Source organism: Capsaspora owczarzaki (assembly GCF_000151315.2).
Source record: "Capsaspora owczarzaki ATCC 30864 unplaced genomic scaffold supercont2.12, whole genome shotgun sequence".
Lineage (NCBI taxonomy): Eukaryota > Filasterea > Ministeriida > Capsasporidae > Capsaspora > Capsaspora owczarzaki.
The window spans coordinates 75,185-100,276 of NW_011887303.1; the positions used below are offsets into that span (position 1 = coordinate 75,185).

Genomic DNA, 25,092 nt, shown 5'->3' on the forward strand with positions numbered 1-25,092 from the left:
TCAGCGTCGATGCTGCTTGTTGACAATAATAATAATGATAACGATGATGATGATGATGATGATGATGATGATGATGATGATGATGATGATGATGATTGCAGCTCAGTTTGGATGCTGCTTTCCAACTAACTTGTTCTCTCGCTTTTTCACTTTGCTTCCCCACTCTTTCTTCTTCCTCTTCACTCTTCTTCCTGCCGAATGTCCCTCTCTGCAGCTTCGTCTGCCACTTCCGCTGCAGCGCAGGCAACCACCACCGTTGTGGCCGTGCTCGGGGGCGGCATCTCTGGCCTCGCTGCTGCGTACTACACTGCGCGCCGCCTGGCACCCCTCCACCACCAGTCTGAGAAGTCTGAGCATCCGCTCAGACGCAACAACACCCGCCTCGCCCTCTTTGAGCGCGCCGACCGCCTCGGCGGCTGGATCCACACGACCCGCGACCCCGCGACCGGCGCACTGCTCGAGCACGGGCCGCGCAGCATCCGACCCAAGGCGGCCGTCGGCGAGGCGACGCTCGATCTCATCTGCGCGCTGGGCATCGACGACCAGGTGGTCCGCGTCCCCGCCTCGAGCCCAGCCGCCTCCAAGCGGTATCTCTACGACCAAGACGCACTCGTTGCGCTGCCAGCGTCACTCGGCGCGCTGATCGGGTCGCGCATGGGGCGCACGCTGCTCGCTCGCGGCGCTGCAGAGCCATTCCGGCCGCGCCGCCCGACGCTCGGGGCATCCATAACCACCACGACGACAACTGCTGGTAATACTACTACTACTAATACTGCTGCTACTGCTGCTACTGCTGCTGGAGCAGTCCATCACGGCGAACTCGCGCCAGATCAGGACGAATCCGTGCACCAGTTTTTCGCGCGCAGATTTGGAGGCGAGATTGCCGACTCGCTCGCAACGGCGCTGTGTCGCGGGATTTACGCTGGAGATGCTCGAGAGCTCAGTGTGAATGCGTGCTTCCCATTCCTGGGCCAGGCGGAGCGGGATTACGGATCGGTCGTGATGGGCATGCTTCGCGCCAAATCGCCGAAACGCACTGCCGAGCATCCCGCGTTTGTCAGCAGCTTCCGAGGCGTGAGCATGATTTCGTTTCGTGAAGGGTTGAAGACCCTGCCATGCGCGCTCGAGTCGCATCTTGAGAGCGCCGCTGGCGTTCGTCTTGCGCGCTCGACGGCAGTTTCGTCGCTCAAGCTCGTTCCTGACGGCATTGAAGTACGTAAGAGTGGTGACTTTGTCAAATCACGACAGGCAACTAGGTGTCTGAGCTTTGTGTCTGAGCTGTGGTGTGTGCGAGGCAAGGGCACGGTTGGTTGGTTGGTGGACCCTGTTGTTCATACTGACGCCCATTTCCTTTCGACTCGTTTTCGTTCAACCAACAACGATTGCAGCTGCAGACTATTGGAAAAGATGGCTCGACTGCTACACACGCCGAACACGTCATATCGTCCTTGCAGCCAGGGGCACTTATCAAGGTGCTGGAGCAATCTACCTCTGCCAGCGATTCGGGAAACGCTGCGCTTCAGCGCGCCATTGCAAAGCTACGTGAAATGTCGAGCGTCAATGTCGTGACTGCGACCATGGTGTTTGCGGCCAAGGACTTTCGGTTACCCGTCACTGGCTTTGGGTATCTCGTCCCGATTCGCCAGCCGTCGTCCGTGATTGGCGTCATTTTCGACTCGTGCGTCTTTGACATGCACCAAGGCTCTGAGCTTGTCAAGATTACTGTGAGTTGGAGCGGATTGACTGAGGTTTGGCCCGTTACGGGCAAGTTGTTGCTCAATTCGTCGCACTCTTTGGTTTTCTTTTGGCGATTTGCTCATCAGGCAATGATGGGCGGTAGCTCGTATTCCGCCGAGCTCGATCAGGCCGTTCGCAACGGAGCAGATGCAGTGTGTGACCTGGCACTGCGTGACATTTTTGTTCAGCTTGGCGTCGCTCCCGTCAAGCCACTCAGTCAGCATGTTCGCTTCCTCGAGAACTGTATTCCACAGCCGACGGTGGGACATGTTTCACGCGTGAACAACATTCGCTCCGAGCTCAAGACCGCCTTTGGCCATCGTCTCCATCTCGCCGGCGCAGCGTTCGGCGGCGTCAGCGTCAACGACTGCATGGCCAGCGCGCACACTGTCTCTGAGCATGTTCTTGCCGCGCTCTCGAGCATTCCTCGGCCGCAATGACATGGTGTGTGTGTGTGATGCGAACAACAATACAATACAGTGTACAGTAGAGTCAAAGAATCGCTCTCCTTTGTTCTTTTGGTTTTATGTCTTGTTCATTCACTTGCTGTCTCAGTTAGTTTTCTCAGTTTTCTCAGTTTTCTCAGTTTTCTCAGTTTTCTCAGTTTTCTCAGTTTTCTTTTTGTCTTCTTCTCATCACAATGCGACGACGCGATCGCAGCGCGTTTGTGCTCGCGGCTGCGGTATTGCTTCTGAGTAGCGCAGTGGTCTCTGTTGCTGCTGCTACGACGACGACGGTGGACGATCAGCAGCACATCCAAGTGACGCCCCCAACGCCAGCCAACATTGCGCAGGCGGGCATCTTTGTCGGCAACCACGGCCTGCGACGCAACCGACTGGACGAGCGCGAGCTGCTTGGCGAGGAGAACCGCATGGACGAGTTGGACCAGCGGGTGCTGCTGCACAGCAAGGAGGCGATTGATCGGCTGCTCGCCAAGGTACCAACGGAAGGAGAGAGAGAGAGAGAGAGCGAGAGAGAGCGAGAGAGAGCGAGAGAGACAGAACGAGCTGATCTATAGTCACGATGATGATGCGAGAGAGAGCGAGAGAGAGAGAGACAGAACGAGCTGATCTATAGCAACGCAAGAGAGAGAAGAGAGAGAGAGAGAAGAGTCCTTCGATGGCGCATCCGCTGCGATGTTGCTTCACTTAACCTGTAACCCCCACCACCACCCCTTACCCTCCCCTTTCTCGAAACAAACTTCTCAAACACACACACACCCGTATCCACAGGTTCGCGCGGATGTCGGCGAGAACGCGCCACAGCTGGACGTTGAAGACGCGCTGGCAGTGTTTGCCACGGTCCGATTTGAAGCTGCCATACGTGGCAAGGCGCCAATCGACCCGAAGGAGCCCATGACCGAGCGGGCCAAGCGCGAGTGGAACAAGAAGAAGAAGGAACACGATCCCAAAGTGCTCAGGAACTACGAGGTCCTCGTCAGCGATGGCCATGGTCGCAGCAACCTGAACGAGAACAACCAGCAGCAGCAGCAGGAACAGGACCCACACCACGAAACGGAAGACATCATCTTCCGCAGACCAGAGTTCCCGGATACATTCACGCTGGAAGATATCGACCGCTGGGCCTGGATGCACCTCAAGCTCGGCGAGCGATTCGAGGTTGTCGGTCGCTTGGATTTGGCCGTGCGCTTCTACATGCAGGCATCCCACATCAAGGGCGGCTGGACCAAGGCTCTCAACCGTCTCGGTTATGCCTACTCGGCAGACCCTACGCCCGACCATCTGAGATGGGCGCTGCAGGTCTTTTCAGACGCCGTCACCAACCAAAACATGAAGCTGGGCGCCGACGCCAGCGAAACGTGCGTTGGCCTCTGCAGCATTCTGCATGCTCTTGGCCACATTGATCATGCTGCACGCTGGTGTAAGCGAGCACTCGACGCCGATCCCAGCAACACGGACGCATGGATTTTGCTGGGTGCCTCCACCTACAAGATGGGCGACATTGACGGTGCAATCAGTGCTTTTGACAACGCACTCACGCTCGATCGCAACAATGTCCATGCTACCTACAATCTCGCCCGCTGCTTGGCCTTCCGCGGCGAAAACCCCACCGTCCGCAAACCCAGAAAGGAGCAGGAAGCGCCAGCAACCACGACGACAACAACAACAACAACCGTCGACTCGGACTCATCCACCAATGTTGACGCCGATGCAGTTGCTGATCAGCCTGAGACATCTGCCGAAACGCCCGCATCAACGACTGAAACCGGCGACGGCACGACCGTTGAAGAGGAAGACAAGGAGACGACGACGACGACGACGACTGTCGATGAGCAGCAGCAGCCACCGGAGGAACGCGTCTATCCGCCGCAGCCGGTCTGGGAAGATCACTTTATCGGTAGCCACGAGCCCGATGTGCCCTCTCGCGCTCTTCGTGCAGACAACCAGACGCTCGACTTTGCCGAGGCGGTGGCCTTCTACCGCAATGCCATCAAGCTGGATCCGGCATTCACCCCGCCCTACGTCAACCTGATGGCCCTGCTGGTGAAGTTTGACAAGCGGGACGAGGCGATTGAGCTGTGCAAACAAGGCATTGCCAACGATGACACAGACCACCGGTTGCATTTCAATCTGGGCGCGCTTCTCACAGAGCGAGAAGACACACTTGACCAAGGCCTCGTCGAATTGCGACGTGTGGTCGAGATTGTGAAAGACTCACGCCCTGACGTGCACGCGTCTTTGGCAGTCATCTACAAGCAGCTCGACAAACTAGACCTTGCTATGGAGTGCATGGAAACTGCGTCTCGTCTTGATCCCGAGCGCTATGAAAAGGTGCTCACCGCCTTCCGTGAGAGCCTGGCGCAGGCAAGCCACGCCACGATGCAAGACAAGAAGGACGAGCTTTAAGCCAACAGGCAACGGACACAAAAAGCAACAGTAACATTTTTTGTTTTTTGTGTTGTTGGTCGTTGTTTGGTTTTTTTGTTGTTGTTGTTTGCATTTCAAATACAAAGCTCGTTGAAGAAGCAAATCCTGCAGTCAATCGAAAGCAGACAATAGCCCAATCAACACAAGCGATTGGATTGGAGGACGGAAAGGATGGAGAACAACAAAGACTACAAAAATCTCAAACCACCAACGTCCAAAAAAATAAACAGAAATAAAGCCCCCTTCTCAATGCGAGAGCTTGGTGGCGGTTGGATGATTGCCAGATTCTTCTTCGCTGCCGTCATACGAGCCGGCACGACTAATCCGCCACGTTCCCATCTTCCGCATGATGATGGATTTGCGACGAGGCTCGCTCGGGTCGCCGGTGGGAGCAGGAGACACATTCCCGCTGCCACCAGGATCCGAAAACGTGCCAGAGCCGGTGGCAGTGAGAAGTTGGGTGGATGCCTCTTCTTCGCTGGGGCTTTGGTGCAAAAAGATGTGCTTGCGCGTCACGACCGAAGGCTGGCCAATTTGAGACACTGGACGAATGGCCAGATCAGCCAACGCCTGATCTTTGACCATCGTCAGGTGGTCCGAGTAGCCGTCCATCATGACGACGCAGCCTTCCTTCGGCTGCTTGGAGCCAATGACAAACGTGCGCGACGGCTCAATATCCAGCGCGGCATACACGGCAACATCCTTGCTCGAGCCGTAGCAAGCAAAATACTCGAGCGCGGTAGCGTCCCTGAGCGCGCGGAGGTACTTGATCTTCTGCTTGGCGGGATCCTTGGACAAGGAGTCGCGCAGGCTAATCACACCGAGCGGGAAGTTGTGGCGTGCCATCCACGCGACCACGCCGTGCAACTGTATGTCGGGACGAGCCGAGACGTACATGATCAAAAAGCCGCGATCGGCCCAAAAGCGGACGGCGTCTGTAGCGCCAGGCTGGATGCGCGGATCGGCCCCGGAAATGGTCGTGGATGCGGCAAACGCGCCGTCCACGGAGCACACCACGGCGCGTGTGTGCTTTTGCACAATAAACAGGTTGCACTCGGCCAGCGACGCATCGCCGCGCACAATCATCCGCACCGGGTAGACGCCGACGCCCATTTTGCGCTCTTCAGGAAGGACGTACGTGATGGTACCCGTTTTAGAGGTGCGCACCGTGTCGAGGTAGCACCACTCGTTGTTCAGCGGGTCGCTCATGATGAAAACGTCCACATCCTCGCCGGTGAGCGCATTCAGATCGAACGAGCCGTACATGAACTTTGCCGACAGTGTCTGATGCACGTCGTGTGCATCGAGCGCCACGACATCCGGCGCGCGATGGTTGGGGACACGCCCCTTGACTTTAAACCACGTTCGCTTGCGGCGCCACTTTGGCCGGTCGCCGAGGCTGGCATCACTACCGCGTGCCGAGCCCGGTTGCGAGCCACCGTCGTCGGAATCGTCGTCGTCCTCCACAGAAGGAACAGTCGACGAGACTGAGCCCGGAGAATGCGGGCCGGGTGAGTCAAGCACAAGGCCCTTGCGTTGGCTCCCCTGCGAGCTCTGGCGCATCGAGAGGCGCGTCACTGGCTGGTTGACTGCCGGAGGCAGATACGAGGCGCGCCCAAGCACCTCGCGAACAATGAACGCCGCCACGTCCTTGGATTCCCAGTAGCTCGAGTGGAGAATGTGCATGAGCGCGCTACGGGGGAAGGACTCGATGCCCTTGGGAAAGTACACTTCGTAGTCAACGCGCCGCTCGCCCCACCACTGTTGCGCAAGCGCATCCAACACGGCGGAATTCAAGTGCCCGCTCGAGTGACTGGCCAACAAGTGGGTGGCCAAACCGGCCGAAGTTGCCGCTGCCTTGCTCGAGCCAAAAAGCTCCTTGTGCTCGCGCACGCTGTTCGACAGGGAAGGTGGCGCGCCAGTTCCGCAGGGATAGGCATGGAAACGAGGCACCGTCATGTGCGGCACACTCTTGAAGCGCGCGTCCAACAAGGGCTCGATACGGAAGGCTGTGGGATCCACGCTCTGGTAGAGGTTGTACAACTGCTGGCATGCTGGCCGCGGCATTGAGCGCTCACCCTTGGCTTGGTTTCGGAAGGCTAGAACAAGACTGATGGGAGAGCTAAACGTGAAGAGATTGGTGACTTGGAACGGAAGCATGATGGCAGGCTCGACAAACGCCGAAATGTAGTTCATGCTTGAAGGTGCGCTGCTTGCATTGCTGGTGCTTGGGCGAGACGATTCGACGGTGACGGGCGCCTGCTGCTCCGGGATGATGCGTTGGGACAGCAGTTCGAGCGCGAGCAGGCCACCAACAGAGTCGCCCACCATGGAAACAGTGCCGTTGAACGAAGGATGGCTGGCCTTGAACTCTTTGTACACGCGAGCTGCCTCGCGCCCAAGGTCGGACACGCGCTGGACAAACTGCGCCGAGCTGACTGTAAACAGCGCCAGCACAGCCGCGCGGGCGTACTCTGAGCCGTCCGAGCTGGGGTCGATCGACTCGAGCAGACTCTGGGCCTCCGAACCGACAGGTTGGCACCGGATCTTCCTCAGGGCAATCGCGCCCTGGTCATCCTTGTAGTGTGTATGCACGACGGCGTGCAGCGTGTGGACGAACGTGTCAAACTCGTTGTGAACGTCGTCGAGCTCATTGGATTCTTCAATGAGCATGTGGGGTGCCACAACGAGGACCAAGTGCTGTGGAGTTGCAGCCGCGTGGGAGCCGGCAGAGGACGTCGCGGCAGAGCGGGGCATGCTTGGGACACGGGACACGCGACACCTTTGCCTTGACGGGCGCCACAGGAGATTCCTCCTCCCCTTCAAAGTCAGATCCGTACGCTTGCATGTGTGCGTGCACTGCATTTTCAACTTGAAGTGTTTCAAAAGAGTCTAACGCGTGGAAGGAAGACAACCGACAGCGTGGTGAGTTGGGGGACAGTGCTTGAAAAAATGAAAAAAAAAACCGACGCACGAAAAACCACCATTGCTTTAAAAACCACTGTACCTGCAGCGTCAAAGAACTCATCTTCATCATTCGAATCGCTGCCTTGGCTCAGGCTCGCGTAGGAGCCAGCGGTCGAAACTGAAACGCGGTGCAGCATGGACAATTGGGACGATTCGACGTCCAAGGCGGAGACGGGAAGGGCACCAGCAGGCGAGGCCGGAGTCAGCGTGGCTGTTGCGCTCGTTGCCGACGACGAGGACGCCGCCGGAAGAGCAAGTTGAGCCTGCTGATTTGCGGCAGAAGCGGCACTGGCGGGATGTGCTCCAGCCTCTCCGGCTTCTTCTGACTCGCCCGCTTCTGCGCCATCCTCCAATCGCTTGGTCATGACCTGTGCGAGGGCTGCCTGTGTTTCTCGCTCCATGGCGCGAATGTCCTCCATGGACATGGTCCACCACTCGTCCTGCCAGCACCAGACTTGTCGATGCGCACGCAAGAGCACGTTGCGGATGGCTGCTTGGTGCACAAAGCGCTCAATCTTGGACTGCAGGCCCCAGTACCGGAATTCGACGCGGCAGACCTTGTAGGCGCACATGAGTGGCGTTGCCGTCTTGACCCAGTCTGACTTTAGCGGGCCACGTTGGGTGACTTTGGACACGTACAAGCCCGGGTCCTCCTCTGGCTTGTAGTCCTTTTCGACCTTGTCATTGACAATGTCGATAAAGTCGACCGTGCGCTCCTTGAGCTCAGAGTTGGACAGCCCAAACACGTTGTCCTGGCTGCCGTCGTCGTTGTAAAAGCGCGTCTCAATGTCCAGGACAAACTTGTCGACCAACGGGCACTGGTACTTGGTGCGCGTGTACGGGTAGGCGTTCCACGCTTCTTCGTACAGAATGAAGGCGGATTTCGGCAGCACGGCCTTAATCCAGCTGGGCAAATGGCGCCCGACGTGGTAGATTTTGCGGGTAAACTGGCCCTTGCCGCCAGGTCCGTTCTCGTACGGCTCGTTGACGAGAATTTCAATGCCAGAGCCCTCACCCTCGGACTCTTCACGCGACTTTTTCGCAATCATGTACAGCTGGCCAATGCGGTACTGCTCCACCGTGAGCGGCAGCGGGATTCGGTATTCCTTGATGAGCATGGTTGGACGAATGGGGAGGGTCAAAAGTTTGTCGCTCGAGCTAGCGGGTTTTTTTTTTTTTTTTTTTGCTTGTTTGTTTGTTTGTTTGTTTGGTTGGTTGGTTGGTTGAGAAAGCAAAAGCCCTCGGGTGCAAAGACTCTACCAAAGGTCAATCGAGCGGTCAAAAGAGTAAGTAAAGTGAGAAGCGACCAAATTCGACAGAATTACAGATTGAGTGCCAAAATTTTCGACTTTTTTTTTTTTTTTTTTTTTTTTTGTGGAGTGCGGTCGTGTGCTCGCGTCACTCTCATCACAGCGCCGGTGCTGCTGCTGCTGCTGCTGCTGCTGCTGCTGCTGCTGCTGCTGCTGCTAGTGGAGTGTCGTAATGAAAATCTGCATGTTGTCAAAGCGCCATACTATTGCAGCCCTGCCAAGCGCAGCGATAAAATAAAATAAAAAATAAAAAATAAAACAATCCATAAAATATAAAGATTGGCGTTGGCGCTGAACCAGCCAAGCCTCAAGCACACGGCCAATGCAGACAGCACACACGCTTAGAGCAAGATGCCCAAGCCTGGGTGTTGATGCGGGTGGGTGGTAGTGGTGCACAGACCGGCCTTGCTCCCCCTGTTTGTGTGAATTGTGGATTTGCTTCTTCTTCTTCGTCCCGCTGCTTCGTCTCCTGTAGAAAGCAGTCCGATTGGCCGGAATAGATGTGACAAGAGACAACAAGCGGGGGGCTCGTCCGTGATGCATGTCTGGCGGCGTGTTTGGTGGATGAGTTGAGAAAACACACTTCAATTCCAACTCGCTCGCTGCCTTGCTCAGGTTTGAACAGATCAGGACTGACTGAGATCACCCATTTGCATTTGCACTGCTGCTACTACGAATGCGAATTAGTGTACGCACATCAAAAGACAACACAAGAGGAACGACGACAGCTGCAACTCTCAGACTGATTCTTCAATTTGACCGACAACAACTCACAACCAAACCAAGCGAGAACAAACGCTCTTCGGTTGCTCCAACGACGATCGAAACACCTTCGCGTCAGTCAGAATCGGCATCATCGTAATCGTAGCACTCATCGTCGGTGTAGCGCTGGTTCTTGTGCGCACCGTTACGCGAGCGCCAATCGCTACAGGTCTGCCGCTGCTTGATGGTGAGGTAGTAGCTGCTCATGGCAAGCTCGAGAAACGCCATATAGTCTTCCGACGAAAACCAGCGGTTGTGCGCACAGATGAACTGGACCACGTCCCAGAGGATGACCGGCTGGATTGTTCGGTGGCCACGAAGAGCTTCCGACACCTCCTGCATGGCACTGGGTCCGCCGCCCCGTGTTCTGACACGGTCCTTCACTGGGAGCGCTTGGATGCGGAGAAGTTCAGCGCGTTCATTGCTAATCCTGGTACGGACAGAACTCGAGCAGTTGGAAACAATCTCGTCGATGAAGGGCTCGTCGTCGACGAGCTTGTTGCGGGAATTGTCCTTTGAAAAGTCGAGCGCGTGCGCAATATTCAAACGGCGGGACGAGGCACGCTCGATGGCAGGACGATGGATGGCGCGCTGGTCCTCCGGAAGCAGGGCGGTCAAGAGATGGGAAAAGATGTGCACGTCTGTGAGGTACTCGATGAGGATGGCGGAAAGCGGGCGAGTAAACCACACATCGTACGAGCCACCCTGTTCGGGCGCAAACAATCGCTGCGCCTCTCGCTTGTTCAAGTCCATGCGGTTGCGCGCAGCATAAGAAAGGTAAGAAGTTGAGAGGCCCTGGATGACTTTGGCAAGGCCTGTCAGGTGTGTCAAACACCGGACATTCGAACGCCGTGCAGGTGAAAGAGGGCATTGGCGTCAGAGCGAACGTCAAAGAAGAGCTTGGTGACTTGGCTCGACTCGAGCAGCTCTTTCAAACCCGTTTCGTGCGAGAAAGTTTGGGTTGCCCCGACCGCCACCACGTCGACGACATAGACGGTTGTCGGCGACTCTGGCGCGTGCAGTTGGATTGTTGCAATGAGCCCTCCGCGTCCCAGGTTGCGACCCTCAATGTCGACGGCGATGGTGGTCACGGCGTTGCTCTTGAACAGCGCGACAACCTCAGCAATCTTGCCGGCCGTGTCGAGCAGGCAAACGTCAATGCCCCCGTGCGTTGGAGTGAGCGGAAGAGTAGTGGTGAATACCATTCTAGAATGAAGAGTGACGATGGGCAGACGTTTGGAGGTTGGTTTAAGTACGGCAGAAGAACAAAACAAGTACTATCCCCCGAAAAAGTTCGTGAAGAATGGCATTCCACTATGTTCCCCTCCTCCATGCGAGCCCGCTCCTTTATTAATAGATGGGTGCTGTGTGGCTGACACTATTTTATCGAAAATTTGCCTCATCCAATGTGCATGTGAAGGAGGAGACGAGAAAAATTGCGATTGTTGTGAAGAACAAAATCTGAAAATTTCTCTACTTTTTCAAAATTTGCGGTATAACCGCCCGTTCCACCCATTTCAATCCAACCAAACCACTTTAACAACAAACATAATCATGACTCACATCATAAAATGCATGGATGCTCTCGGTGATAGAGCTTATGAGGCGGATGTAATGTGTTGGACTGAGCACTTTGTCGCTCACGTTTCGGAAGCACTCTCGAACCACGACTTGGTCCGTCGTCTCTGCACCTTGGTAGTTTTCTTTCCTGACCATGGTACATGAGTTTGCGATATGATACAGGTCGGGGGAGTTGGGAGGCTAGCCGGGTACTTCGACTTTGTGGTTTTTCAACCACCTGGTCACAACCTCTTTCTTGTGCCAGGGCGCATTGGTTTGATGGGATACGAAGTTTTTACCCTCTGGTGATGTGCAACGGGTGTACTTCAACTCATCATTGAGAAAGGACAGATAGGGGAGCGAGTTCATGCGGTCTCCGACCTCACGAAAGTGGGACACGGCGAAACGAGAAATTTTTGGAAAATCGTCAATTTGCCACCTTTCCACATTTCACTTGCGGCTGGACGACCCTGTGGTCGAGCAGCTGCCCGGTTTCATGCGCACATGTTTGAACACATGCGTTGCTATACCCGGACAGCAGTGTCGCCCGAGGAAATGACGTTGAGCCACTGCTTGGCGGCATAATGCAAATGCCGTTTGGCGAAGCAAAAATCTTGTTTTGCTCGCATTTTCGGCGACCGCGACTTTTCGTACTTGACTCGGTACTTGAACCCCCGCCTACCCAGTTCCTTTTTAGCATAAGCTGTAGATGACATCATTGTCGTTATTTTGAGGGTAAAAGCGGCGATCTAAGAGGCAATGCGGGACTCTTCGGACTGAAATTGAGCTGGAAAAAGGGGGCAAAATTGGGCAGTAACCTCGAGTTTTCAGCCAAAGCTCGGCTTAGTTGCAAACCTGCCGCCCGCCTTGCACACACGAGTGTACCTGAACATTCTTCGGTACTTCAGACCAATCTGGGCGGCGATGGCGGGCCGAGGGACGCTGTACTCTCATCGAGCATTCACGTTAACACACATGATCCCAGGGCCCGGCCTTCCCTCCATCAACGGCACCAAACACGCCTTGTTGGGTTTTGGAGGTGATGCTAAGCACTTGTGCAGTGTGCGGGTAGAGGGTGGAGCGGAATGACGTGATTTTGGTGGTGGAAAGCATGAATTGATTGAAAAGTGGCAAATTTTTCGTGAAACCAAATTGCCAAAACTTCTTCTTTTCGGCCTCCCTCCTTCTCTGACGGAGCTCAATCTTCCAAATGACAGTGTATTTTGTATGTGCACAAGGTCTGACAACTACTGTAGGGGGAGAGGGTGGGGCATGGGTGCCGGAACATAGTGAACTACCATTCTTCACGAACTTTTTCGGGGGATAGTACTCCAGCCACTTAAAATGGTAAAAGCGCAGCGAAATGTACTCCAACGAAACAACCAATCAAAGCAGCCACGTCATCGCATACAAGTTGCACGTGTTCTAGTCAACAGCGTCCGTGACCAGCGGAGGGGCAGCAGCAGAGTGACGGCAGGTGAACGTTCAGTGTCCCTCTACAGTGCTTGCAACCCATTCTCTACGTCCATCTTGCGGGCGTGACAGCTTGTCCTTTCGCTCAAAGTGTTTGTGTGTTACGTTTATTGGAGAGTGGAAAAGCTTCTAAAGCTCAAAAACCACAAAGACAGAGTCACCAGAAATCTAGTGCAAAAGTAGACAAAAGGGCATTCTGCTCGAAAACGACAAGACTTGTCGAATTGAACATCAAGCCAAGCAAAGATCAAAGTGGAAGAGGCACGAGAAAAACAAAGAAAGTCATGCAAGAAGACGGAGAATCGCAGACGAGACAAATAGACGGCTTTTTGACCACAAGAACCGACAGACGGGTTTGCAATTTAAGCGTATTCGACGTTTCCGCTGGGCGTCGAAGATGCGACATCGATCGTCGCGTAAGTAGTCGACGTGGAAGCAGGCGACTCACGAACTGACGAAGCATTTGGCGGTGAAGGATCGGCGTAAAGGACACCAGACGACTCGCGCACTGCGAGACGCCACTTTGCCCCCCAGGACTACACTTCAAAGGACCTGCTTTGTTGTCTCATCAACTCTGTGCAGAATCGCAGATTAAGATGACCGCGCCAATGTTGATGGCGTTCCAATTTCCGGAAGCACAGTAAAATGCGGTCGTCTGACGCCTTCGTCCATCTGGCTCGACTTGCCAACAAAGGCAGGAGCGTCCGTGTCTGCTCGCTCGAATCTCAATCATTCAGGGGCGAATGAGTCTCTCCGTCGCTGTTTTGTTGCCCCTTCACGAAGACCACGCGTTTCGGATGCGCATGTCTTTTTGAACCTTGAATCTGACGCCAAATGCACTCCCGTTAAAAAAAACGCTCCACCCTGTAGGTGAATCTAGATCACTCGACTACACTAATCTGAGAAGCACAGAGGAAAGATGCAAGCATGCTGTATCGATAAAAGTATACAAGTCGCGTTCTCCTAGCAGGCAAATACCAGATCGTCGAGCGAAATGCTGATGGGCGCAGGACTGCCACTCAAACCAAACACTGACACGGCAAACAGACGAGACGCAGGCACTGCCGTGTCAAAGTCGGTGAAGGGGACGCGAATAGTCTGCTGCGCACCGGTAAAGCCTGCGAGCTGGAGCTCGCTGGAGCCTTCCCAGCCTTTGCAGCGGTCATTCCGGAACTGCAGCTGCAAGATGAGCTTGGTTCCGACGGGGGCTTGGATGGAGAATTGGATGGCAGCGTAACTGGACATGTCGCGGCACTGATTGGCGTTGGCCAGCAGGGTGTACCAGTACGCGCCAGGGTCGGGCGCAGTCAGGCGCAGCTGGCCGCTGCTCAGCGACATGGCTGTCATGGTGTCGTCATCGGAAGTGTACAAGCCCAGATCATTCATCTCCATGTTGGCATTCGCAAACGTGTCCACTGCGAGCGCACTTGAGCTGCAAACGCGGGGCGGATTATCGACCGGTGGCTGGGAGATGGGTCCACTCTCGCCCATGCTGGCGCACGAGGTCAGCATTACGTCGTCGATAGAGACAGTGGCGCCCACAGGAGTGACTTTGGCAAGGACGAGCGCCGTCAGCTTGCCAGGCGCCAGGTTGGGGAAGGCGCCGAACGGGATGATAAACCTGCGATCAGCGGATGCACTCCACCCGCCCTGCGTCTGAGCGTACTGTGCTGCTGAAACGATCGACGTGACGGTATTCATGCAAGAGCTGTCGCGCGATTGCAGTTGAATCTGAAAGTCAGTCCCAGGCGGCGCTCGAACGGTCAGGGTCAAGGCATTGTAGAGGGAGCCGTCAAAGCAAGTTCCGCCGCTGTTGCCAAGCATCGAGTACCAGTAGCCGTTTGCCGTGGAAGTCAGGGACAACCGGCCTCCAGCCACGCTTGCGCTCATGGTGCCGTCGTCGTTCATGGCCCGACCGAGGTCGTTCGCCACGAGCGAGCCCGAGCTGAATGTGTTGAGAACGAGACCGCCCGTGGCCGAGGGACAGTCGTTCGCGACGACATTGTAGGCAGACATGAGTGGCTCCAGTCCGGGCGCGGGAGGGTCGGCAAAGACGGCGAGAATGTTGCGGGTGATTTGCTTGATGTCGTCGTTCATGTACAGGCGGCGTTCTTTCGGCGTCACCAAGTCATTGTCCAAGCCCCAGGCCCACTGGATGGAGCCCGTGGCAAAGGTGAATGCGCCGTTGGGCATGCGCGACATGACGCCGTGCGAGTTGCGAACCAGCTGGGTTTCGTTGAAGGTGTAGGGCGACTCAAAGACGACGCGAAGATTGGGCAGTGTGGAGCCCAACGTCTCGTCGACTTCGTAGCCAAGCAGACCAGGAATGCTGGAGCCAGTGCGCAGACTCGTGCCCTTGAACATCCAATGCAGGCCGTCCGCCACAACGAGAGGCTGATCAACCACGGGGTCGTAGTTGTACATGACGCCCAGCAGCATATTCTCGGGGCGCGGGTTGGGATCCCAACGCCAACGGGTGGTAACCATGTTGCTGTTGGCAGTGTTAAAGTAGGGGTCTTTGTCTGCGTCGCGGTAAATCACCATGACACGGTTGGCCTGGCCCGACGTCGGGCTCTGCTCAAAGCGGACCTTCCAGAAGCACACGTTGGCTGCAAAGAAGGCCAAGCTCAAGCCCTGGTTGCGCGCCGCCTCGACGGCATTGCGCATTTCATTCGACCAGTACTCGTCGTGTCCCACAATAATGCCAGTGCGAAATCGCGGGGGCGCAATCGCGTACCCGTTGTGCAGATCTTGGTTGTCAAAGTACATCACGTCGTAGCCCTGTCGGATGCAAGTGGCTGAGAAACAAAAACGGGTTTCAAGAAGCCGGGTCAAGGCGGTTGAGGGGGCGAGCGTGTGGGGAGAGGGGGCAAGAAGAGAGAGAGGGAGAGAGAGAGAGAGAGAGAGAGAGAGAGAGAAAACAGAACGGGGCTCACCTCTTGTTCGACAAAACGAACAAACGCGTACTCCCAGCCAGCACGAGGACCAAGGATGAACGAGCTGCCAACGCCATAGTCTGTAGAGACGTTTCTTGAGCCAGGAATCACACCAATGGTGGTGGCGTAGGGTCGATCGTACGTGACCTTGTAGGAACGGGCATTGTTGCTGTTAAAGTCGTACGCAGACTTTCCGCCGTAATCGTTGTATGCTGTCAAAGGGCAACCTATGGTGTGAGCGACCGTTTCAAAATTGCGCAACTAGAGCAATGGCATCGTACCCAGATACGTGTGCGAGCTGGACATGATAAAGTACTGAGCACGACGGTAATCGTCGCGCAACGTGAACGGAATGTATGTCTGCTTGCCGGATGGCTTGGATGTGAGCTTGACAATAAAGTAGCCAGACACCCAGCCGTTTGGGATGGTCACTGAGAAGGTGCGGACCCAGGGGCAGGAGAGCAAGCCGACTGCAGGATCCAGGTTGACAAAGTTGGCTTGCTGCGAAGGGGGCGAAGGGGCAGATGGAAGCACCGAGAGAGAGAGAGAGACAGTGTCGACATTAGCAAGTGTATCATGCAAGCAACTCAGTGGTTGACAAGAAGGACAAACATAATTGCAAACAACGAACGAAACCAACGAAAACGAACGAAGCCTCGCACAACACAAAAAAAGTACGACTTCCAAATTTAGATAGGATGCGTCCTACTCCCTCTCCCAAACTAACACCGGCCGATCTCCAGCAAACAGCATGTACAAGTCCAACAAGTCCAACGAAGAGCTCACCTTGAACGTAGTGAAGGTGCTGGAGGCCTGAACGGAGCGAGCACCGGCGCCGCCATAGTAGCCCAAGCGGAAGATTTCGGCGGTAAACGTACGCTCTGCCGTGCTCACGTAAAACCACAAGGTCTGGCTATGTGCCACGCTGGGGCTCGATGAGTAGCCTTCGATTTCGCCATTCATCGCAGGATTGGTCAGTCGCCAGGCGGAAGTGCCTTGCTTTGCATTTTCCGTCACGATGGGGTTTGTCGCTTGGGCGAGCGCCAATGCCGCCAGTGCCAGCAGTGTGATGGACACGAGCAGTTGCCCTGCCCAGAATTGTCGCATGGAAGAGCGATGCGAGATTGAAACCAAGAATGAACAAGAACCGGGAAGGAGAAGAAAGACTGATTCATTTTAGAACGTGAAATTTGGCGCCTTTTTGCCATTCGAGGAGGAACAGAAGAAGGAGGAGGAGGAGGAGGAGGACAGGAAGCGGAGGAGGAGGAGGAGGAGGAGGAGGGGTGTGGCAAGCGACAAAAACGCAGAGAACGAATCAAACAATCAGAATAACTCTCGCCAGTGGAAGAAGAGCCCTTCAACGGTGGGAAAAAACCGTCCAGAAATCTCAGCGGAGGGTTAAACAGGTAAACGAGGAGCTGGTCGTGATGCCGAGTTCCAATTGTAGCCGGAGCGCATCATGGACGGTTGAAAAAAATGTCAACGCATCTTGCACGAGCTGGAAGACCTGGGGAGCAGGGCGGAGCATTGGTCAACAACTCGGCTGAGAAAAACCACGGGGGTTGCTGCCTCTGCACTTTGTGCGCTACACACGCCCATCAAGCTGTGTGACACTGTAGCCGAAAGCAGAAAAAACATCTTGCGGACGGATGAGTTTGGAATTTTTTGTGGGTTTTTGTGTCGTTGTGGATGGAGATGGCTTCGACTTGTTTGTCTTGGACACGGGGGGGGGGGAGAGTCTCCGCCTGTATCTACGCCACAGCTCGGCTCTCCGTGGTGATGGCATCACGAATCCATCCAAGTAGCAGCGTTACGGTCTTTTCATTAATGTAGGGCTGGTGCAGCATTGCAGAAAGAATCACCGTCCCTTGTTCGCGGTCGCTTGTGCCTTGGAGCAAGTCGACCGACGATACTACCAGCGCGTACTGGCGTACAAACATGGCTGTGACTTCCCGGACCATGAGCGCTGCAGGGTTGAGTTTGAAATCAAACGGTCAGTCAAGCGCAGATTGCGGACGGAACGAGCGCGTGTGTCTAAATTGCTCACTCACCCAAGCGTGTGAGCGTGCATCCCGGAAACACGTAAGGCTCGGACTGGGCATTTTCCAGCATGGCTCCCGATGCGATGGCGGCTGCTGCGTCCGAGTCGACGAGCACTGCGAGCTGAGAATCGACCCTCCGCAACAGCTGAATCGCGACCGTCTGCAACGTGTCAAACACACAAACCGATACAAAACTGAGTCATGATAAAATACCATTGGTACATGCACTATTGTCTGTACCAGGTCACCACACCGCTTGTCCAGCTTGGCAAGAAGTGCACGCGTTTCCAATGCAGCAGTCCTACATGTACATTGCAATACAAACATTCAGCCGGCAAAGTGAATCGCAAATTCTACAAGCAATGAGATTGCAGTTGATGTTGGTGTGGCGCTTACACTTGCTCATTGACGGTCGCTGAGGATGAGGCGGTCGCTGCGATGCGACGGTTGAGCATGGCGGACGACTGAGCGACAATGTCATTGACAATGGCAGTCCACTGCGTGAGGAAGGACGACGCCGCCGCCGCCGCCGCCGCCGATGCAGTGGATGATGATGGTGATGATGATGATGCAGTGGTTGATGGTGATGAAGCGGACGGTGGGGATGAGAACAAGGTCGAGTTGGACACGAGGGGAGCGCAGATCAGCCGCGCTCGCTGAGCCGACATTGGAGCAGCGGCAGCGACAAAAGAGACTGGTGACTCCCACGAATACTTGATTTTATTATTCGTATGTTTATTATTACAGAGGAAATGAGAGGTGATGGATGGATGAATGAAAGCGACACGGGAAAGCAAAAACATGCTTGAATGCACTTGAGAAAGACGGCGTTCTAGTCCAAAGGCTGCACTTTAGACATACCCGACATAAAGCGCTTCAAATCGCACATATTCGTTAGACTTGCTGCGTGCAACTCGAACTTGCCAACCCTCGCGCATTTGCCGGAGGATAGGATGATTGGCTGGCCAGATTGTCGCAAGCTGGAGGAGGTTTGAATCGACGAAAGTCGGCTGCACAAGACATTCGTATCGAACAGCACCTTGTTCATCCTGGACAGTTAAGTCGAAAACACAGTCACTGATGGTGTCGGGACACAACTTCCACTCACGAAGCACTTGAATTGTTTTCACGCGGATCGAATTTCCGATGACGCTCCGAGGCACGGTGACTGTCAAAGTATAGTGCTGGTCACCATGCATTCGTTTGGCGTGTTGAACGCCTTGCCAGTAATACGCTTCGTCCATAATGAGCTCGGCAATCTCGGTTGGTAGAGCAGGTAGAGATTGGGATTGATTCTCCAGCTCCAACCCGCTGGTCAGCATGCCGAGAACTGCTTGGATGTCTTCAGTACTCGCCAATCGTGGAAGTAAAGAGAATACAAGTGGGTTGAACTGAGTGTCGTTGCTGTGCAAGGAACAAGCGATCACAAAAAGCAGTTAGTACGGTAGCTCCATGATCTCGAAATTACCAACATACGAAAGGTAAAGCCCACGGTTTTTGGTTTTCTGTGCCTGTTTAACCAATTGAACAAAGGCACGATCAATGCAATTAGAGTTTAGACTGTCGCCCAAATGGTGAGTTGGAAGACTTGGAACCAAAGATACGGCCAAGACGAGCAAAGCACACGGCAACTTACTCGACTGTGATCCCCGTCGGGTTCCCTTTGAGTGCTTCAGCGATTGCCTGCGCTCCAATGTCACCAATTTGATTGCCAGACAACCTGACAATCCCCTCCCACCTGTGAGTGCTCTCAATGCCCTTCGTTGGATCACTCACTCACATGCATCCGTCAAAGTGAGATGCCTTACTGGAGGTCGATCAGCGTTGTGTTCACTTTGAGTGCTTCAGCGATTGCCTGCGCTCCAACATCGCCAATCTGAGTCTGGTGCAGACTGTCCATCCCATCCATCCATCAGTGAGCACTTTTTAATGTTCTGCTGGTTTACCCACCCACATGCATCAATAAAATTGAGATGCCTTACCGTAGCTCAGTCAGCGTCGTGTTCACTTTGAGTGCTTCAGCAATCGCCTGCGCTCCAGCATCGCCAATCTGATTCTTATCAAGTCTATCCCCTCCATCAGTGAGCACTTGAATGCCCTGTGCTGCTGAAATCACCCACTCGTTCATGCTTCAGTAACAGTGAGATGCCTTACCGTAGCTCAGTCACCGTCGTGTTCACTGTGAGTGCTTCAGCAATCGCCTGCGCTCCTGCTTTGCCAATCTGATTCTCAACCAAACTGTCCGTCCCTTCCCTCAGTGAGCACTCTTCAACATTCTGCTGGTTTACCCACTCGCATGTATCAGTCAAAGTGAGAGGACTTACAGGAGCCTTGCCAGCGTCGTGTTGAGCTTGAGTGCATTAGCGATGGCCACCGCACCAGCATCGCCAATCTGATTCTCATCAAGTCTATCCCCTCCATCAGTGAGCACTCGTTTGAATCACCCACTCACATGCATCACTCAAAGCGAGATGACTTACCTGAGCTTTTTCAGCGTCATATTCAGCTTGAGTGCATCAGCGATGGCCACCGCACCAGCATCGCCAATCTGATTCACTTTCAGACTGTTCATTCCTTCCATCAGTGAGCACTTCTCTGAATACCCTCGCCTGAAATCACTCATTCGCATGCATCCGTCAAAGAGAGCTGACTCACTCGAGATCATTCAGCGTTGTGTTCACTTTGAGTGCATCAGCGATTGCCACAGCATCAGCATCGCCAATCTGATTCTCTTGCAGACTGTCCATCTCCTCCATCAGTGTGCCACTCTGAATACCCTCTTGCTCTCACTCATTCTCATGCAACAATAAGAGTGAAATGCCTTACAAGAGGTTCTGGATCGTCTTGTTCACTCTGAGCAAGTCAGCTATCGTCACCGCTGCAATAGGATTCGTACTCAGCCTGTGCCCACATCCCATCCATCAGTGAGCCACTCTCTAACACGCTGCTGGTTTACCCACTCACAAGCTTCAGTCACAGTCAGATCCTTTACGAGAGGAAGATCAGCTTCGTGTTCACTTTGAGCCCTTCAACAACGGCCTGTGCTTCTGCCTCGTTCATGCGAGCGCCGCTAAGCCTATCTCTCCAATTTCGTCAGTCCACACCGCGCTATCACACTGTTTCAATAAATGCAGCCTACTATTACATTAGGACGACCTCATTCTTGACGTAGTCGTACACCTCGCGCTGTCGCTCGGTCATATCATCATAGGACAACATTCAAAGATCTTTTGAAATTTCAAAAAAAAAAAAAAAAAAAAGGAGACTAGATCTAGCTCTCAGAAACTGGGTTGGTTTGCGCCTCGTCTTTGTTCCTCATCCCTTCTCGACATTCGTGCTCATTAGTCGGTGAGCAAGCGTGGCAGATGAAATACTGCATCGTATGGGCGATCCAGTGGCTCCAATTTGAGTTTTTTGTTTTTCCCATTGTTGTCCTTGTTCTCAGTTTTCTGAGCTTCTGTGCTCATCCCAGTTTTTTTTGTTTGTTTGTTTGTTTGTTTGTTTCCTATAACTAGTTATGCTCACTCTTGCAAAATTTGAACCCCTCCCCCTTTTTGCACTTCTCTTCCAATGTCCATCAAGCCGTCCAGCGAGTCGCTCGAGAGCGTTGAATCCGCGCTCAAAGAGCACCTCCCGCCTGCCGTCTATGACGAGGTGCGCCGCGTGCTGTACGGCAAGCCCGTTGCTGAGCTGCCCATTGCGCCATCCGTTGCGGCGTCTGCGCAGTCCCAGGCCGCGTCCTTTGAGCTGAAGGCCTACTCGATGGCCGCGCTCGCCACGAAGGAGCAGGTTCGCCAGCCCAGACTCGTCCGCATCGGCCTCATCCAGCACGCAACCCCGCTGCCCACCGACGCGCCAGTCCTCGAGCAGGTAACAAAGACGCTTCCTCAGGGCGCAGTTGTGGTGCGCAGTCGTCCGATCCGAGAGAGAGAGTGTGTGTGTGTGTGTGTGCGGAAACGCAGGAACGTAAACGTAAATCGCGACCCACTTCAATGTTTTTATTCAGCCACCGAAAAAAAAAAAAAAAAAAAAAAAAAACTCTTCAGAAATTCAATCAATTCCGGCTTAACGTCGTATCGATTGTTCTGAAGCCACGATGATGGGATCGGGAAACGTTCTCTTTCTCACTTTGGTTGCTTTTGTATATTTCTGCTTTTTGTGTGCGTTTGCAGATTGAAGCAATTCACGCCAAGATCGGACAGATGGTCGACACGGCCGCGCAGCTCGGCGTCAACATTGTTTGCTTCCAGGAGGCTTGGAGTAGGTCGCTTGTTTCGGCTTCAGAATGAATACCTTGGGTTTGGTGGTGGTATTTGCATTTCTAACCAAAAAAAAAAATCCCGTTCATTGCTGTGCAGCCATGCCTTTCGCATTCTGCACGCGTGAAAAGGACCCCTGGCTCCAATTCTCAGAGTCCGCTGAGACTGGCAAAACCACCCAATTCTGCCAGTCCGTAAGTAGTAGCATTCTTCGTTTGCCATTGTCACCGCCTGTTGCTGTCGTCGTCTCCTCTCCTCACACTCCCTTGGCCTCAACAGCTCGCAAAACGCTACAACATGGTCATCGTGTCGCCCATTTTGGAGCGCGACGAAGTCCACAACGACACGATCTGGAACACGGCCGTCGTGATTAACAGCAACGGACGCGTGCTGGGCAAGCACCGGAAAAACCACATTCCGCGCGTGGGCGATTTCAACGAGTCGACCTACTACATGGAAGGCAACACGGGCCACCCAGTGTTTGAAACGGCGTTCGGCAAGATTGCCATCAACATTTGCTACGGTCGCCACCACCCGCTCAACTGGTTTATGTTTGCCGTCAACGGAGCCGAGATTGTCTTCAACCCCTCTGCCACCGTCGGTGCGCTCAGCGAGCCCATGTGGTCCATCGAGGCTCGTTGCGCCGCCATTGCCAACTCGTACTACTCTTGCGGCATCAACCGCGTCGGAACAGAGTCGTTCGCCAATGAGTTTACCTCTGGTGACGGCAAGCCCGCGCACAAGGACTTTGGCCACTTTTACGGCTCGAGCTATGTGACTGCACCCGATGGCACCCGGACGCCTGTAAGGGGCTCTAGTTTTCAGGGGTTCTGAAGTTGGGGTTTTAGTTTTTGTTTTGGTTTTGATTGTTTGTTGTTTTGTTTTGTTTTTGCGCTCACTTGATCCCCAAAAAATCCACAATCCACCACGCAGGGTCTGTCGCGTGTCCGCGATGGCTTGCTCGTGACGGAGGTCGACCTCAACCTGTGTCGCCAAGTCAAGGACAAGTGGGGCTTCCCCATGACCCAACGCCGCGACCTGTATGCGGAATCGCTGGCCGAGGCTGTGCGCTTGGATTACAAGCCCCAGATCATCCGCGAGAAGCCCGAGTGATGTGTTTGTGAGGGTGCTGGTTGCTGCTGTCCAATAAAGCTGCGCGAAACCACCTGATTGGGCGATAGGTATTGAAATGAACCACCAAAAGCTCTCATAGACCTCCTTTGTACTTTGACTTTGCTTAAGCGCAACTTTCGTGTATTGCTGGCAATTTGGTAGTCACGCAACTCATGAGGAGCAACAGCACATGTCCCCTTTGACGAAAATCCGTCTACTTGGCCTTTCGAGCGTCCTGGCGAGCCTTGACGTCAATCTCGGCAAGGTCGTGGCAAGCTTCGAGCATCTGGATGATGCTGATGACGTTCTTGACGAACGAGACAGGGGCGCAGATGTACAGAATGAGACGCCAAACGCCGATGGCCACGCCGGGAACTGTAGCGCAGATCGCACGAGGGAAAATTGAACAAATGAGGGGGGGGGGTTCTCAATGGGTAAGCATAGCAAAACAACTGCTACGTCTGCATTTGCGGTAAACTACGCACCGATGGGGCCCTCGAAAAAGTAGAGAATGTACAGCGAGCCAAAGAAGAGCTCGTTGCCGGCGCACATCAGGAAGAGGACAGTCTGTTGGCGATATTCCATCACAGAATGATCGAAACAGTGATGGTGAGCAAAATGCATCCTGCAAGGGCGCCAAGCCAAGCCAAATAAAGCGTTCAAGTCTCGTTCACATACACGGCTGGTGTAGTACAGGCGGAGGAACCAGTTCTTCTTGGGATCGATCACCTTGTGGCTCTTGTTGTTGGTGAGGGAGCTACCAATCGACCAATCGAGTTTGACGTATTTTGTGAGAGACGTCGACTAGTGTACCCCAAATCACCAAAAACATCGCCACCAAAAACAAAAACAAAAACAAAAATCTTGCCATTGATTCATCCTTACCTGTACATGTGAATCCAGTGGCTGCCAATGTCAAGGCCAATCATGAACTGGAAGAAGAAGGCGTACGCAGGGTAGAGCACGGCCAGCGTGACGCAGAGCATCGCAGTCGCGCAGCTACAAATTCCAAGAGTGCAACAACAGATGTTTGGTGAGTTGGACAGTACAAACCAAAAACATGGTCAACACACAGCCTTCGTCGTCGTCGCTGTAGTGGTGCTGTTACCGATCAGTGACCATGTCGAGCACGGCGCCAAACTTGGTGCCTGCGTTTCAACAAAAAAAATCATAAGGAAGGCACAATTTTGAGTGGAGTGAAACATCCAGCGTCAATGGGATGGATTGATGTGAAAGTCGCTGCCAAACGTACTCTGGTTGAGGGCGCGGGCGGCGTGTCCGTCAAAGGCGTCGAGGAGGCCGCTGAGGAGGTAGCAGAAGATGGCCGGGGTCGGGTCGGTGGGCATCAAGTAGAACGCAATCAGCGCAAAGATGACGCGCGCATAGCCTGACATTGACAGCAAAAAGTGAGTGCAAGTGAGTGCAAGTGACGTGGAGAGTGGAGAGAGAGTGGAGAGTGGAGAAAGAGGATCAATGGCGAGATGTTTGCGCCGCGTCGACACAAAGCCACGTCGACAGCAGACAGCCACAGAGCCGCAGCAAGGAAGCGGAGAAGAGTGCGGCTTTGAAGAGAGAGCGAGAGAGGGGAGTGTGGAACGCGCGTGGCAAAGTCGCGTTTGGTGGAAGGGGAAACGCGCAATGGAAGCGCAATGGAAATTCAAACAAAAAAAAAAAAAAAAAAACTCTCTGTTCATACGTCGCGAGCCAAAAGTCGACCTCGCTCTCGTCCTTCCGTCAACATCGGACAAGGGTTGGTTGCGTAGCAATGCATGAATGAATGAGTGAATGAGACGGAGTTGAGTGCTTACCAATCAGGTTTGGCACAAAGAGGAAGATGTTCTCTGCCATTTTTGTGTTGGTTTTGAAAGCAACGTTTTGGTGTTGAAGACTGAGCTGAACGCTTTTTTCGTTACGTGTGTGTGTGGTCCCCATTCAAGCACATTTCAACGTTGACGTTCACTTCTTCCAATTCCACAATCGCCTCAGAAATCCAATCCGTTCAATCCGTTCAATCCGTTCAATCGAAATATAAAAAAAAACGGTCA

The 25,092-nt window shown here is 54.0% G+C and overlaps 9 protein-coding genes across 9 annotated transcripts; 3 read left to right on the forward strand and 6 right to left on the reverse strand.

The window, feature by feature from the left end:
* Positions 1-183: 183 nt before the first annotated feature.
* CAOG_06613 (protoporphyrinogen oxidase) lies at positions 184-2,241 on the forward strand. The gene is made up of 3 exons (XM_004344184.2): positions 184-1,212; positions 1,389-1,724; positions 1,824-2,241. Exons 1-3 carry the CDS (start codon positions 199-201, stop codon positions 2,175-2,177), a joined length of 1,704 nt encoding a protein of 567 aa, XP_004344234.2. The 5' UTR covers positions 184-198; the 3' UTR covers positions 2,178-2,241.
* Positions 2,242-2,323: 82 nt separating this feature from the next.
* CAOG_06614 (hypothetical protein) lies at positions 2,324-4,733 on the forward strand. The gene is made up of 2 exons (XM_004344185.2): positions 2,324-2,674; positions 2,970-4,733. The coding sequence occupies exons 1-2, from the start codon at positions 2,378-2,380 to the stop codon at positions 4,602-4,604; spliced, it is 1,932 nt and encodes a 643-aa protein (XP_004344235.2). The 5' UTR covers positions 2,324-2,377; the 3' UTR covers positions 4,605-4,733.
* A 138-nt stretch (positions 4,734-4,871) lies between these two features.
* On the reverse strand, positions 4,872-8,710 carry CAOG_06615 (retinal degeneration B-PD; the record flags this gene model as incomplete). Its single annotated transcript, XM_004344186.2, has 3 exons — positions 4,872-7,383; positions 7,466-7,517; positions 7,633-8,710. The coding sequence occupies 3 exons, from the start codon at positions 8,708-8,710 to the stop codon at positions 4,872-4,874; spliced, it is 3,642 nt and encodes a 1,213-aa protein (XP_004344236.2).
* A 1,029-nt stretch (positions 8,711-9,739) lies between these two features.
* On the reverse strand, positions 9,740-10,869 carry CAOG_06616 (hypothetical protein; the record flags this gene model as incomplete). The annotated part of the gene is made up of 2 exons (XM_004344187.1): positions 9,740-10,369; positions 10,552-10,869. 2 exons carry the CDS (start codon positions 10,867-10,869, stop codon positions 9,740-9,742), a joined length of 948 nt encoding a protein of 315 aa, XP_004344237.1.
* A 2,741-nt stretch (positions 10,870-13,610) lies between these two features.
* CAOG_08998 (hypothetical protein) lies at positions 13,611-16,846 on the reverse strand. The gene is made up of 4 exons (XM_011272383.1): positions 16,420-16,846; positions 15,915-16,134; positions 15,634-15,845; positions 13,611-15,478 (listed from the first exon to the last, which is right to left on the reverse strand). The coding sequence occupies exons 1-4, from the start codon at positions 16,738-16,740 to the stop codon at positions 13,661-13,663; spliced, it is 2,571 nt and encodes an 856-aa protein (XP_011270685.1). The 5' UTR covers positions 16,741-16,846; the 3' UTR covers positions 13,611-13,660.
* On the reverse strand, positions 16,788-18,364 carry CAOG_08999 (hypothetical protein). The gene is made up of 4 exons (XM_011272384.1): positions 18,072-18,364; positions 17,916-17,976; positions 17,685-17,835; positions 16,788-17,599 (listed from the first exon to the last, which is right to left on the reverse strand). The coding sequence occupies exons 1-4, from the start codon at positions 18,341-18,343 to the stop codon at positions 17,385-17,387; spliced, it is 699 nt and encodes a 232-aa protein (XP_011270686.1). The 5' UTR covers positions 18,344-18,364; the 3' UTR covers positions 16,788-17,384.
* Positions 18,365-18,394: 30 nt separating this feature from the next.
* On the reverse strand, positions 18,395-20,894 carry CAOG_06619 (hypothetical protein; the record flags this gene model as incomplete). Its single annotated transcript, XM_004344190.2, has 12 exons — positions 18,395-19,079; positions 19,152-19,235; positions 19,312-19,395; positions 19,484-19,567; positions 19,658-19,741; positions 19,830-19,913; positions 20,000-20,083; positions 20,156-20,239; positions 20,331-20,414; positions 20,502-20,576; positions 20,668-20,751; positions 20,821-20,894. 12 exons carry the CDS (start codon positions 20,892-20,894, stop codon positions 18,527-18,529), a joined length of 1,458 nt encoding a protein of 485 aa, XP_004344240.1. The 3' UTR covers positions 18,395-18,526.
* A 322-nt stretch (positions 20,895-21,216) lies between these two features.
* Positions 21,217-23,126, forward strand: CAOG_06620 (beta-ureidopropionase). The gene is made up of 5 exons (XM_004344191.2): positions 21,217-21,545; positions 21,848-21,935; positions 22,034-22,128; positions 22,214-22,738; positions 22,868-23,126. The coding sequence occupies exons 1-5, from the start codon at positions 21,246-21,248 to the stop codon at positions 23,045-23,047; spliced, it is 1,188 nt and encodes a 395-aa protein (XP_004344241.1). The 5' UTR covers positions 21,217-21,245; the 3' UTR covers positions 23,048-23,126.
* Positions 23,127-23,154: 28 nt separating this feature from the next.
* CAOG_06621 (phosphatidylinositol synthase) lies at positions 23,155-24,941 on the reverse strand. Its single transcript, XM_004344192.2, has 7 exons — positions 24,856-24,941; positions 24,300-24,434; positions 24,156-24,195; positions 23,933-24,046; positions 23,726-23,804; positions 23,533-23,614; positions 23,155-23,422 (listed from the first exon to the last, which is right to left on the reverse strand). The coding sequence occupies exons 1-7, from the start codon at positions 24,893-24,895 to the stop codon at positions 23,262-23,264; spliced, it is 651 nt and encodes a 216-aa protein (XP_004344242.1). The 5' UTR covers positions 24,896-24,941; the 3' UTR covers positions 23,155-23,261.
* Positions 24,942-25,092: the final 151 nt, after the last annotated feature.

Coding starts and splice junctions, on each gene's coding strand:
- CAOG_06613 (XM_004344184.2), top strand. CDS start 199: ATGTCCCTCTCTGCAGCTTCGTCTGCCACTTCCGCTGCAGCGCAGGCA. Junction 1,213..1,388: donor TCGTTCCTGACGGCATTGAA/GTACGTAAGAGT, acceptor CAACGATTGCAG/CTGCAGACTATTGGAAAAGA. Junction 1,725..1,823: donor CTGAGCTTGTCAAGATTACT/GTGAGTTGGAGC, acceptor TTTGCTCATCAG/GCAATGATGGGCGGTAGCTC.
- CAOG_06614 (XM_004344185.2), top strand. CDS start 2,378: ATGCGACGACGCGATCGCAGCGCGTTTGTGCTCGCGGCTGCGGTATTG. Junction 2,675..2,969: donor TTGATCGGCTGCTCGCCAAG/GTACCAACGGAA, acceptor CCGTATCCACAG/GTTCGCGCGGATGTCGGCGA.
- CAOG_08998 (XM_011272383.1), bottom strand. CDS start 16,740: ATGCGACAATTCTGGGCAGGGCAACTGCTCGTGTCCATCACACTGCTG. Junction 16,135..16,419: donor GCACCTTCACTACGTTCAAG/GTGAGCTCTTCG, acceptor CCCCCTTCGCAG/CAAGCCAACTTTGTCAACCT. Junction 15,479..15,633: donor TTCGTTTTGTCGAACAAGAG/GTGAGCCCCGTT, acceptor TGCATCCGACAG/GGCTACGACGTGATGTACTT.
- CAOG_08999 (XM_011272384.1), bottom strand. CDS start 18,343: ATGTCGGCTCAGCGAGCGCGGCTGATCTGCGCTCCCCTCGTGTCCAAC. Junction 17,977..18,071: donor GCGACCGTCAATGAGCAAGT/GTAAGCGCCACA, acceptor ATGTACATGTAG/GACTGCTGCATTGGAAACGC. Junction 17,836..17,915: donor ACAAGCGGTGTGGTGACCTG/GTACAGACAATA, acceptor GACACGTTGCAG/ACGGTCGCGATTCAGCTGTT.
- CAOG_06620 (XM_004344191.2), top strand. CDS start 21,246: ATGTCCATCAAGCCGTCCAGCGAGTCGCTCGAGAGCGTTGAATCCGCG. Junction 21,546..21,847: donor ACGCGCCAGTCCTCGAGCAG/GTAACAAAGACG, acceptor GTGCGTTTGCAG/ATTGAAGCAATTCACGCCAA. Junction 22,129..22,213: donor CCACCCAATTCTGCCAGTCC/GTAAGTAGTAGC, acceptor TGGCCTCAACAG/CTCGCAAAACGCTACAACAT.
- CAOG_06621 (XM_004344192.2), bottom strand. CDS start 24,895: ATGGCAGAGAACATCTTCCTCTTTGTGCCAAACCTGATTG. Junction 23,805..23,932: donor CACTGGATTCACATGTACAG/GTAAGGATGAAT, acceptor GTCGATTGGTAG/CTCCCTCACCAACAACAAGA. Junction 23,615..23,725: donor GCCTGTACTACACCAGCCGT/GTATGTGAACGA, acceptor TATCGCCAACAG/ACTGTCCTCTTCCTGATGTG.